This window comes from Osmerus eperlanus, chromosome 11 (assembly GCF_963692335.1).
Source record: "Osmerus eperlanus chromosome 11, fOsmEpe2.1, whole genome shotgun sequence".
NCBI lineage: Eukaryota > Metazoa > Chordata > Actinopteri > Osmeriformes > Osmeridae > Osmerus > Osmerus eperlanus.
In genome coordinates this window covers 15,043,797-15,057,210 of record NC_085028.1, presented here as the reverse complement: position 1 = coordinate 15,057,210, position 13,414 = coordinate 15,043,797, and the positions used below count along the sequence as shown (strand labels likewise).

The 13,414-nt window shown below is 41.4% G+C and overlaps 1 protein-coding gene across 3 annotated transcripts; it reads left to right on the top strand.

Moving 5' to 3' along the window:
* Positions 1-928: 928 nt before the first annotated feature.
* arrb1 (arrestin, beta 1) lies at positions 929-12,625 on the top strand. 3 transcript variants are annotated; one of them, XM_062473307.1, is made up of 17 exons: positions 929-1,156; positions 1,425-1,494; positions 6,936-6,966; positions 7,286-7,346; positions 7,553-7,597; positions 7,726-7,922; positions 8,039-8,098; positions 8,198-8,265; positions 8,379-8,514; positions 8,801-8,885; positions 8,967-9,039; positions 9,327-9,464; positions 9,553-9,639; positions 9,856-9,879; positions 10,002-10,072; positions 10,195-10,243; positions 10,799-12,625. In XM_062473307.1, exons 2-17 carry the CDS (start codon positions 1,475-1,477, stop codon positions 10,908-10,910), a joined length of 1,257 nt encoding a protein of 418 aa, XP_062329291.1. In that variant the 5' UTR covers positions 929-1,156; positions 1,425-1,474; the 3' UTR covers positions 10,911-12,625. The 3 variants fall into 3 exon arrangements, with proteins under 3 accessions (XP_062329291.1, XP_062329292.1, XP_062329290.1); XM_062473308.1 differs by having other exon boundaries at positions 929-1,494; positions 9,556-9,639; XM_062473306.1 differs by having other exon boundaries at positions 929-1,494.
* Positions 12,626-13,414: the final 789 nt, after the last annotated feature.

Here is a 13,414-nt window from a genome sequence, read left to right as displayed (position 1 = left end):
TACTATTTCTTTTGTCTTTTTGTGTACTATTTCTTTCATTTGACTGAAATTGTCTTGTTACTATTTTGTGTGAACAAATTTCCCCCTAACACATTCAGAATGTAGTCTATACTCTAAGTATGTTAAATTTTTGTGTTTAATGTACGGCTTACTCATTATTGGGGATATCATTTTCATGGTAGAACTTTTATTATGAAAGTGTACGTAACAGTTTGGACCGAAGGCCTATTAAAAGGGATTGTGCTTTCTATTCCAGTGAATCAGACATACTTTATAGACATTCAACAAATACCATAAAACTGACAATAGGAGGGTTTATGTAAAAGGAACCTTTGATACATCTCAGCCTTTGAATACATCTCTGAACAAATCGATTGACAGATGGACTCTGATTGCTTTTAAAAAAAGGGACGTGAGGTAAGAAATTCCTTTTCTTACAGTAAATAAAGCAAACTAAGAAAGTTTTCATTTTTCTCTATCTTTTCAAGAGGTTGTTAATTATTGTGAAATAAATAATCATCACAGGGTCACCTGGTGAATCATGATGGTGTTATAGTCAGATGAGCACACATGGATGCACATCTCTCTGAAGTGTCATCTGTCTGATGTTGGGGCGGCTTGTTGCCCTTTTAACTGTGTGTAGCAGAAGGACACCACAGACACAAAGCACAGTAGCGATGACGTCAGTGAAAAGACATGAATAATGTCTGTGGCTCCGAGAGCTCAGCAGCTGGGGGTCTTTCTCCTTTTTAACGCATTTCTCATCTTGATTATTTGGGCAAGTGAAACACCTTCTCTGAGATGGTCCGATACTACCCAGACCACGCACACGCTCTCACAGATCGAGGGAGGGAAGGAGGGGTGGGGGGATGGGAGGAGGGAGGAAACATGGCAGGGAGGGAGGGTGGGGGAGAGAGGCATAGTGAGGAGCTGTGTCAGTGAGAGGAAGCCAGAAGGAAGAAGACTCATACTGAGAATAATCTCCTGGATTTTTCCTCTCCCTCCGAGATCTGGATATTGTGTGCGACACGGCTTGACAGAGAGACAGCCTAGACACAGCAAGAAGGGATGGTTGACGGATCACCTGCTTCTTCTTATTAGGCTTTTTTGCAGGCATCGTTGGAGATGCCCTTTTAAGTCCATTTGTCTGGAGAGAGTGAGTTTGTACGGCGCAGAGAGAAGTCCGACAGAGAGGATCTCACTCACGTCTCAGCCGCTAGCCTCCTCAGCCAGAACGTTTGCATCAGTAAATTCTTTTCTCACCCCTCCCTCTCTCTCTCTCTCTCTCTCTCTCTCTCTCTCTCTCTCTCTCTCTCTCTCTCTCTCTCTCTCTCTCTCTCTCTCACTCTCTCGTTCCTCTCCCCCTCTCTCTCTCTTTCTATCTGCCTCCCTCTCCCTTGTCTCTCTGCACAACGGTATCACAGGCTGTTTACAGTGAGCGAAAGGGAGATTCTACCACACAGCAGTCCTCACAATGGGTGATAAAGGCACACGGTAAGTGGCATTTATAATCAGGGCAGCGGTGAGGAAAGAGGTGGTGGAGCCAAAAATAGGCTTTTGAGGATAGTTCACTGCACTGCTGTGTTTTCTCATAAACCATGGCTTCCTTCTTGGTCTGTACGCGCGATGTGTGAAATTTGCCATGAGATACCCCATGCTGTTTCCCTTTGTTACTTCAAGACTGTGTGTGTGTGTGTTTGTATGGGGTGTGTGTATATTTGTCAGCACACGTGTGTTAGCATGCATCCATGTGTGCGTGTGCGTGTGTGTGTGTGTGTGTGTGTGTGTGAGAGAGAGAGAGAGAGAGAGAGAGAGAGAGAGAGAGAGAGAGAGAGAGAGAGAGAGAGAGAGAGAGAGAGAGAGAGAGAGAGAGAGAAAACATACATGAGAGACTTGTTGTCTTGTGCACTGGTGTCTGTTGATTCATGTGTTTAACGTGTGTCATCTTTCCGTGCATCATTTCCCCCCTGGACACTGACCCAAAGGTTGTTTCTTTTAGCATCAGGGCAGTCTCTCTCCCAGCCAAAGCGTCTCAGTAGTCCAGCACTCAATTCTCCCTGGGATAGGTGTTTCGGTGGTAGGGTCATTACCCGAGCTGTCAGGGCCTGCTGGACTGACACAAGTACATTCTTCAAACGTAACTGAGATGTGTAACAAGCCACAGCAACTGCTACAGAATATTCTAGATTTCTTTCCATTTTTTTCCATAAATGTATGTCATAACGATCCAGAGTCCATTGATCCATGTTTCTAGTCAAGCTGTCGGTAGAATAATCAATGTACTGTATATGACACAATGAGTTTAAGGCTGAAAACTATCCAGAGGAATGTAGTCTTGCACCTCAGAATGAAAGTAAATTGAACTGACACCCAAATGGTGCTCAGAAACAGGTTTCTGTGATGATTGAATCCTGTCGACTGCCTCCTTTATGGGCATTTTCATGGCATTTTGAGAATGTGTAAAAATATGTTCCCTCCAAATACTTGCTCAACAAGTCTCCTTCGTAGACTTGTACTTGTACCCTCATTCCTACACAGCGAAATCTTTCGTAATTGTTTTTTTATTGAGCTTCATTCTTAACAGCATCACTGTTAAATCGCTGATTGGAACGATGTGAAATTGAGCCTGAGGGTGCAAAGCTCTGCTTTTTTCTGAGTTTTTTGGGAGTTTTTCCTTGTCTTCCTTGAGGGTTTAGGTTGGTTGAGGGGCAGTTCTATGGGCATATGTGAAGCCCTCTGTGACATGCTTGCGTGTAAAAAGGGCTATACAAATCAATTTGATTTGATTTGATTTATCTTGATGGTCACACATCGTGTCTGAAGTCTTGATGTTTGTAGCACATGGGAGCTAATAAGAACCTCAGCCGACAGTCTCTCTGCCCCTCCACATGTTCAGCCTTTCACATCTCATCTTGTCAGTGTCTCTCTTTGCTGTGTGGCTGGACCAGACTCTAATCTCCTTCTCTTATCCTCCAGGAACAAGAGTGTTTCTATCGTTTATTTAAAAATCCCATTATTCCTTCGAAGCTCCTAAATGTGACTTTGACCAGAAATATAGCCTTATCTCATTGGTTGATTTGAGGGTTCGGCTGTAAGTTTATCCTCTTGGGAAATGTAAGGTTTCACTGTCAGCTGTGTTTCCATTTTCTCTGCAACCCGAAGCTCCAAGGTTTACTGCTTGTGTCTGTAGGTTAGAAAACTAGGTTGTGAAATGAAAGGTTATTTAAAGACAGAGTGGATTGGACGAGGTTCCCTGGTCCAGCTTCCCTCTCCTGAACCCTGAGAGGCAGAGCTCCTCTGAGTCTGGTCTCATCTCCACAGGACAGTCTAGTTCTCTGTGCACGTTCCTGTAGGCACGAGGTCACCCCTCTTCTATCAGTGAACCCCCACACCAACACATGGTAGCAGCCAACATTCAAGGGTGATTTTCTTTTGTGATTTTTTTCCTCGTATGGCTCTCGTATATTAAAAATGTCATTATAGTCGTCTGACACAGAGCAGTGAGCCTCGCCCCTGAGCTCAGACTCCCACACAAAAAGGGCTGGGATTGGCTGTATCAAAGGCTCCTTTTACAGCTGGATCAGAATCAGAATCTTATTCTGATCCTGTGAGGATGAGAGCATGCTGTGTGTGATGATGACAGCTTTGGAGTTTACATGCTGGTGCTCACGCCAAATGTCCTGTTTGGTTTCACTTTAGTCCTCAAGGAGAAAGCTCAGACACCACAGCACATCACTGTTCAGAACATCATAGTGCCTCCGCTCAATATTCTCTTCACAAGCTGCTAAGTGCATTTGAAAATGCCAGTTGTTGTATGCCTTGATTGCATGTACTGTGTGAGTGTGTGTACGTATGTGTGTGCATGCGTATGAAAGAAAAGGAGAGAGAGGGAAAGAGAGAGAGAGAGCGAGAGAGAAAGGGAGAGAGAGAGAGAGAGAGGGAGAGAGAGAGAGAGAGAGAGAGAGAGAGAGAGAGGGAGAGAGAAAGGGAGAGAGAGAGAAAGGGAGAGAGAGAGGGAGAGGGAGAGGAGGACAGAGTGAGAGAGAGGCAGAGAGAGACAGAGAGAGAGAGAGGGAGAGAAAAAGGGCTGCAGAGACTGTGTAATAAGGACTCATAAAGGTCTGTAGTTCCCCATTGTACACCTTGGTAGGTGTTTACAATATACTGTAAACCCCCCCCCCCGTCTGCTCTTATTCAACTCTCCTTTCTGAAAACTAAGTGCTGATGAATACACAATCATTGTGACCCTAACCCTAACCCTTTGATATTAGAGAGATAACTGAGTTAACAGACCTGTCTTTGGAGTCCATTGCAACTGCAGCATGAGGAAACCCAGAATGCCTCTGAATCTTGAGGCTTCGCTGGATAAAGAGGTTACTGAGCACCACATGACATTGTCTGTTAGGAACATCCAATATACATCCTTCAGTGACAGACTGAGAAGTATTTATGACTGAACATTGACCCTAAAGCTGTGCAGGGGGGCCATTTGACCTGCAATGTGCCGTCTGATCTTTGGATGAGTAACAGGACAAAAGCCCTTCATCACTTGTCCCGGCCCAAACACCCAATAAAACCGTTATAAAGGAGGATTGTTCCTCTGACATGTCCTTGGGGTTCCATCGATATATATCTCTCACAGACACATGACATTAAATTGTGACCTTCCTCACGTCGAGGACAATCATGGAGCATTTTGGAGCTGTCACTCACTACCGAGCAAGCAGTCACATTTAATGTATTTAGTTTGATATCTATTTTGTTATGTTTAGTCAAAACACATCTAGCTTTCTCTTTCTCTTTATCATTTTACACTAGAAAATAGCTCTCGATATTGAACACGTGTGGGGCATTCTTTGCAAGCTTCATTTGCAAAATACACTTTTGACTCAAAGGGTGTGTGTGTATATGTGAACAGTATGTGTGTGTGCCTGTGACTGCGAGCCGGTGAAAATGTTTGTTCATGCTGTAAATGCATGTAATTTTTTGTCTTGACTGGAGATGGGGGTTGTTGTCTCAATTTAAATCACGCAACTGCTCCTTGACTAGGGCTTCTGTATTCATTTAATGATTCTGGCTGAAAGCATCCGATATAACTGCATGGGTAATCCATTCCCTGGCAGGGTAGTCTCCAGCCAATGTCAATAAATTGGCCGTCTTCCCCAGTGCCTCTTCGTATGAAGTCTTTATGGAGCGGATGCTTTCAGGTCACTCCTTCAATAGGTCCACATGACAGTGACAGTTCACTTCTAGTTCCAGTTCCGGAATATAGGACGAGACCCTATAGGACTGTCTAAATAATGCCGCTGTATGTGATGAATTGGCCTAGAGTGGGCGGGTGAAGGATCTGTTGAAATGCTCACTGTCGTGAATAGAAGCCAACAATTAATGCATCAGAATCAGAAACCAAATTCTGATTCTGATTCTGATTCTGAATTCATTAATTGTTGGTTTCTTTTCACGACAGTGAGCATTTCAACAGATCCTTCACCCGCCCACACTCACATAAGACAGCTGAACATGCATCCTGTCAGCGCGTGGAGCCGATGATTAGCAGTCTCAGCACTAGGATTCTCTGTGCTATTGTAGGGCGATATCGACACCCTACCGGTGAAAAGTGAGAGCTTGTGTTCATCACCCTGATGAAGCAGCTACGTCTGTCGTGGTTTGTGTGTTAAACAGGGAGAGACAGTCACCCTCCCCCTCCCATCCACTTAACCCCACCCCACCAAGCCCTGCTCTGCTGTCTGCAATCTCTGCCACTTTGGAGTTGTGGTCCACTGCTGGCATGAGAGGATGATCGATGGTGTGTTGAAGGAAGATATGAACTCCAATTGACTCCAGATATGTATCAAATCCTTACAGGAAGCAGAGTTAATGGCAGTGTTTCAGAGAGGAAAAGTAGATAATTGAAGCCAATTTAGATATCTTTAGCTTTTTCATGTCGTGGAAGCTGTTTTCAGAAAAAAGGTTAGGTTTAGGTTAAATGTAATTGTATAGTAAATATGACTAATTTAATGAGGGTATGACGTATTTATGATTCACAATGTTTTCATCCTAGATTGATCATTTCTGAATGACGGTTGCTGTGCAACAACATACAGTATTATGAGCTTCTAAATAGGATAATTAGCGTACAAAATATTTTTGTAATTAGTGCAGAGGGCTGCAGAAGTCATGTGTCATATTACATAGATAAAACCTGAAAATACAATAAATCAACAATGTTGTGATATTATTGCACCAGACTCCATTCTGGCATTTGTTGATTGAAAGAGAAAGATACCAGCCTAGATGCATTCAACAGTTAGTAAGACTCCATGTCTATAGGATAGTGTTTTGGGAGGTATTCTGATATACTAGGCAACCGTATGGGCCAGGATTAAAAAATCTACTATAGAATCTCTTTGGTATTTCTGTTTCTGGGAAAGCCTTTGCTTATCGTCCTACACCCTTAATTGCAGAGATTTTCATTCAGGAGGAAGTTGTGAAGGTCTGCTTCTCTGCTCTGTAACCTAATGGAGTTACTGGAGAGTCATGTCAGCTAATTCATGACAACATTAGGACCCAACACGTAGATAGTGGACATAATTGCATCTGACGCCATTAAGCGTAGTCAGGGTGCTTCGTAGAAAGCAGTATGGCTGAGTGCAGTCAGGGAGCGAGAGAAATCTCCCTCCAGTCACACTGTTACAAGATACTGATGCAACTGTGAGTCATATAATCTACACATAAAAGCCTGCTGTTTCCAGGCATGCTGTTATTATGTTAACAGGAGGAGATCAATTAATGTGGTCGTTTGAAAAACTCTGGTCTAATAAAGGTAACACTCTGCAGACCAGACACAACAACACTTTTGGCTGAGGCTGTGCTACAAACATGACAAGGGATAAAGACTAAACTAACATTCTCCCCCATTTGCTCTTTCTTTCCAGGGTCTTCAAGAAAGCAAGTCCCAATGGAAAGGTGAGTTAGATGTATGAGAATATCCTCTGCCAAGCCTGTACATTTGGCTGTGTACCACACCAGAGTAGACTTGTGTCATGATGTGAGTTAGCTGAGCTGCCTGCTGGGAGGCTGTGGGCAGTGTATGGGAGAGCTGGGCACAACAGATAGGACAGGAATTAATCAGGTGTCACAAGCCGACAGAATAAATCCTGTTTTTTGATCTTTACAAGCTTAACCCTTCAGTTTCATCCCTTCTATTCGTCTGATTTAGAAACGTTTTTACCCACAATTAAGTTCATTTTTATCAATATTACTCTTAACATCCTCTTCTCTTCAGCTCACAGTGTATCTGGGAAAAAGGGATTTTGTGGATCATGTAGACCTTGTTGAGCCTGTGGGTAAGACAGCATTGACCATTATTTTCCTCTCACAACAAACACCTTGATCTGTTCTCATGGCACTCTGAGTCTGAGCATTGTATTGGTTGCCATAGGAAAACCAAACACGTTTGACATTTCACTTGTAGACAACTTGTGAGTGTTTCACTGTATGATAAGTTCATTTCCTTATCTAATAACCCTTCCTCACAACTCATCCTCTGCAGACGGAGTGGTTTTGATAGATCCTGAGTACCTGAAGGAGAGAAAAGGTGACACGTGCATTCATCTCACAATGATAAGTCTACTATAGTACTACTGTAGTACTACTAGAGTACTACTATAGGTCATCATTTCTATCCTATCACAGTAAATTGGCTTTCTTTTCATTGTTCTCCAGTGTTCGTTACTCTCACGTGCGCTTTCCGTTATGGACGCGAGGACTTGGATGTCCTGGGGTTAACGTTCAGGAAAGATCTTTTTGTGGCGAACATTCAGGCCTTTCCACCAGTGCCCCAGGATAAGAAGAGCCTGACTCGTCTCCAGGAGCGTCTGATAAAAAAGCTTGGAGAACAAGCTTACCCTTTCACATTTGAGGTAATTGTCATGATAATTCGGTCATCACCATACCAAAGGAATTATTGATAAATGTAATGCATTTTGGAGTCGTTTCGAAGCACATAGTTACGATTTGATATTTTTTATTTTGACAGATTCCGATCAATCTTCCATGTTCAGTCACCCTGCAGCCTGGACCAGAGGACACAGGAAAGGTGTGATAGAAACAACAATGGCTATCAGAGGTTATGTTCAAGTGTGCTTAAAACATCTCAATTAAAGCCACAATTTGTTTTTGTCATTTGTCTTGTAAGGCCTGCGGGGTTGACTTTGAAGTGAAAGCTTTTTGCGCAGAGAATGTTGAAGAAAAAATCCACAAAAGGTAAGGCTGCAGTATTAAACTGTGTAAAAACCGAAATTCAATTAAACATTTGAGCACAATCATGATAAATTATGCACAGTAGTCCGCCCTGACACCTCTTGCTCATTGGTCAGGAACTCAGTGCGTCTGGTAATCAGGAAGGTCCAGTACGCCCCGGAGAAGCCAGGGCCTCAGCCCATGGCAGAGACCACCAGGCAGTTCCTCATGTCTGATAAGCCTCTGCATCTTGAGGCTTCACTGGATAAAGAGGTTACTGAGTACCACATGACATCTTACATTTACATTTAGTCATTTAGCAGACGCTCTTATCCAGAGCGACTTACAGCAAGTACAGGGACATTTCCTCCGAGGCAAGTAGGGTGAAGTGCCTTGCCCAAGGACACAACGTCATTTGGCACGGCCGAGAATCGAACCGGCAACCTTCTGATTAATAGCCCGATTCCCATCCAATATGCATCCTTTAGTGATATCCAGTTTTTTTACACAGTTAATGCATATGTTACTAAGATTTGTGATGTATTGATCTTTTTTTTAGATCTATTATCATGGGGAGCCGATCAGTGTTAATGTACATGTCACCAACAACACGAATAAGACAGTGAAGAAAATGAAGATTTCAGGTAATGCATCTTGATGGCTCAATCCCAAGTGTATTTCTATAGACACATGCAGGTAATAAGTATTGTGATATCTATTTACAGTGCGTCAGTATGCGGATATTTGCCTGTTCAACACTGCACAGTACAAGTGCCCCGTCGCAACTGAGGAGTCAGAGTACGTTAATTCACCATAACTTGTGCAAAATTATTCATTTGACATTTAGGTCAGGCTTCAGCAACAAGATCAAACACATAGCTGACAGACCTATTGGTACTTTAAAATAATTTCATGAAATTGAGAGAAAATGCGGTTCTACATTTACCAACCTCAAGTCATGTGTAACAATTCACAGAAGAGCAACGACACACACACAACATTTTGCAGCAGCGACCTGCATTCTCTGTCTATACATTTACCTTGTATAGTAGTAAATCTATGTTCCATATGTTATTCCTTTTTAGTGACATTGTGGCTCCGAGTGCAACATTTTGTAAAGTCTTCACCCTCACCCCTTTCCTTGCCAACAACCGAGAAAAACGTGGTCTTGCACTGGATGGAAAACTAAAGCACGAAGATACAAACTTAGCATCAAGCACATTGTGAGTTAAGCATTACAACACCGTATTAAAAAATAAATCTGACAAATGTAAGGAAGAGATCTGCCTTATTTTGACCCCAATTCCTAAGCAGGTTACGGGAGGGGGCCAACAAGGAAATTCTTGGCATTATTGTGTCGTACAAAGTCAAAGTGAAGCTGGTTGTGTCTCGAGGCGGGTATGCAATAAACATTCCTTTGGATTTGTCTGTCATACATCAATGTATCAAGTTGGTCGTTTTTTTCCAGTTTTGCATCATGATTGGTTGCTTACAAAATGTCCGGTAATAATGTAGCCACCCCATACAGAGTAGGCTATTGCAGAAGTATTATTTCCTGTTGACAACTTGACAAAGTTAAAGCGTACCATTAATAGTATTTTTCATTGTTTTCAGACTTTTAGGGGACCTTGCCTCAAGGTAACCAACAAGTACAAATTATACACTAATTTTGGACAAACCACAGGAATTCAGTGAAATTTTTTATAGCCTATGGTTTGTAAGAACATTGCCAACATGTTGTTAACTATTCTTATTTCCAGTGATGTGTCTGTAGAGCTGCCCTTCACGTTGATGCACCCTAAACCAATTGAAGACTCAATCTACAGAGATGGTAGGTTATTATTCACGCTGTATTTATCATAAAAATTATTAAGGACAAGACTACCATTTGAACAGCAACAAGAGCGTTAAATATTGACATTTGACATACTCTTGCCATTTCCTGTGTTCCAGCACCCGACGAAGCACCGATAGACACAAACCTCATAGAATTTGAAACAAAGTAAGTATCAACTGGGTACTGGGTTTGCTGACATGCAGCAGTAGCATCATTGGGTGGCCCACTGCATGGCGCGTCAATAATACATGCCCCACTTCCTGCCTTTCCCCCATCTCCCCTTAACAGCCCTGTCTCTCTGCATGCACATTAACAAGCAGATAAGCACAATTATGAATAATTAATCCAACATCATTTCATGTAATGTGCTTCTCTTCGCACAAGCACACACTTCTAATAATTCCAATCCTGTTTTTTACGGTGCCATCAAAAGGCTTGGCAGAAAAAAGTGATTTGAGTGGCAGGTTTAGCTTCACTCAGGCCAGCTAGAGCACTAACAATGATGGATTTAGTTATTATGCTGACATTAACATTACTGAGTGTGTGCTGGCATGTTCCCCCATTCAGTAGAACTGCACACATGAGTCAAATTACTGTAAGTGCAGTGATTGTCTAAACATACTGTATGTCAGACTATATGATGATCACAACAGTCTCTGTGATTGGTCGGGGCAAAGAACATAACTGAGTAAGTGCAATAACAAAAACGTTTCTTCTCAGCGATGATGACATCATTTTTGAAGACTTTGCACGGCAGAGGCTTATCGGTGCGAAAGATGACAAGGATGAGGATGACGAAGGAACAGATTCGCCCAAGCTGAATGACAGATAAAGTTGGCTGTGTTTCCTGTGTTATAATGCTGTGGTATTGGGAAGCTAAAGGCCCTTTAGGTAAATCAGAGTCCGAGGGACCCTTTAAACACTCACAGTGGTACCGTTGTCTTGTTCTTGTTCACATTTGTTATCGCCATACAGTGAGGATGTAAAAACTAGAATAATGCAGGCTAGACAGTTTGGTAAAAGGGGGGATGTTAAGTATGGAACAGTTCTGAACCCTTGTTGGCCAGTTTAAGCAGTGGTTATAGCGTTTCATCATGACTCAAACATACTACAGTGGTAGCATGCTTATATGTCACTTTGTTATACTTGTTTTTCATTAGGACAGAGCAAGAGTAACTTTATAAGACAATTGTATTTAATACACTACAATTACAGCTATGGTAACACATGTAAGGAAATTGATTTGTTATGACTAGATGTGTTGCCAAACTTCATCTCTTGTTGACTTTTGGGAAAATGAGTGGGCAATGCACAACTGTAAAAAAGTAACAAGTACTCCTAGACATCAATTATAAATAATTTTACCCCCAAAAGCTTAACTTCATCTTGAGAATTTAGATATAAAATTAAGCTTTCAAAGTATTGCACTTTACACTGGGATAACTAGAGAAACCTATGTGTGTGTCAGGCCCCCTTTTTTGGGGGAAAGGGGGGCTGGAGAAGGCATACTTTGACAACATTCTATTGTATGATGCATTTCTGACTAGATAGGAAAGCCCCCCCGTGAGATATTGTGGCTTCCGGCTCCCTTGGACTCAAAGACAGATCACTATGAAACACGAGTGGAGATGCATACTCACCAAGTGATGCAACAAAGATCCTTAATCGATTTATATAAATGAGTGGCCTTGCATAAAACCTCGTCAGGTGTTTTGTGAACAGGATGAATAATAAGACTTTATAGGTACAACATTTATTTTGAAAATACAAATTGAGCCATTTACAGTAACACTGGACATTTACTCTGTAAGATGGTTGTGTAGCAGTGAAGTCATAGTATTTTGCCACAATTAGTTTATTTTTATTTGAAACTCTCAGCTTGAGATTAGTATAAATTCCATACAAAAGACCAACAAATTCCTTGTGTGTGTAACATTTTGCGCAAAACAATGTGTAGGATCCCGTGCCAAGCCAATATACATATTACTGACAGTAGAGATCATCTTGATAGATCATCAATCCATGATCTTGTAAGTTATAATCTCTTGAGAATGGTGTTGTTCCTGCTGCAGACAGGATAAGTGATTCATGTTTTCTTGGAAACAAATCCTCCTTTTTTTCCCCGTGTAAGAAAGATCATAGAAAAGGAACCAAGGACTTACTTTCTTCAAATTCAGATATCAGTCTTTTTAATCCACATATAATGATTGGAATAGTGAAATGCAGTGCAGAGTTGTGGAACATCTGGAACATATTAATGTGTAATATGTACCATACTCAGAATAGGAAACATGCTTGTTTTATCCAACTCTCTGATATTTGAAAACACGATTCTTATTAATCTCATGGATGAGTATATAGTTTATTTATTGGTGCAACTTCTCTATATCAAAATCACCCATAAGTTTTTACAATAAAGTATAATTGAATAAGAGTATTATTATTATTAAATAAATCAATTGAAATAGTCAGCTCTTTTGAAGGGGTGATGACAAAATCTGTATGTTCAACTGCATCTTTAATAAAATTATATTTGTGGCTACCTGGTATATGCCAAGCTTTTGTTGTCATTGTAAAGTAGGAGAATTTCTTTTTATTGTCTTATACTGCAGGTTATTTACATTTAGTCATTTAGCAGACGCTCTTATCCAGAGCGACTTACAGTAAGTACAGGGACATTCCCCCGAGGCAAGTAGGGTGAAGTGCCTTGCCCAAGGACACAACGTCAGTTGAACTGGCAACCTTCGGATTACTAGCCCGATTCCCTCACCGCTGAGCCATCTGACTCTATTTGAATGCCATCTGTGATTACCACATTGTCGTATCAAAAATTGCCCATAGTGACCAATTATATCCTTGACAACTTGGTGGAGTTGGATAAGAGCGTTGGATAAGAGCGTCTGCTAAATAACTAAATGTAAAATGTAAATCATTATTTGCTGGTCCCTTTACTCACCATTTCTCCCTTATGTAAATGTTTGAGGTTGTTTTGTGTTGTCACCCCCCCCCCCACCACCTAAAGTAAACTGTGGTTCCTGTAACTGTTGTCGTCTCATCTGCAGCTCTGAGGTCCCTTAGCTTTGAGTGTGATCTAACTTTGGAAAGAAAGCAGTAAAATAGCAGTTTATTGTCATGTCACAAATTAAAAGTGACCTATTAATACAAGTATAAATATATATATAATACACTATGCTTTTTAAAAGCACTGACAGTATTGCAAGTCATATAGTAATTGTCCACTACATAGACAAAGTTTCCTAAATATAATACAAAACATAATTTCAAAAGATAAAGCATCTTTGTTTCAAGTATAAACAATTCTTACTGAACATATAA

Coding starts and splice junctions, on each gene's coding strand:
- arrb1 (XM_062473307.1), top strand. CDS start 1,475: ATGGGTGATAAAGGCACACG. Junction 8,886..8,966: donor GAAGAAAATGAAGATTTCAG/GTAATGCATCTT, acceptor ATCTATTTACAG/TGCGTCAGTATGCGGATATT. Junction 9,640..9,855: donor CTGGTTGTGTCTCGAGGCGG/GTATGCAATAAA, acceptor CATTGTTTTCAG/ACTTTTAGGGGACCTTGCCT.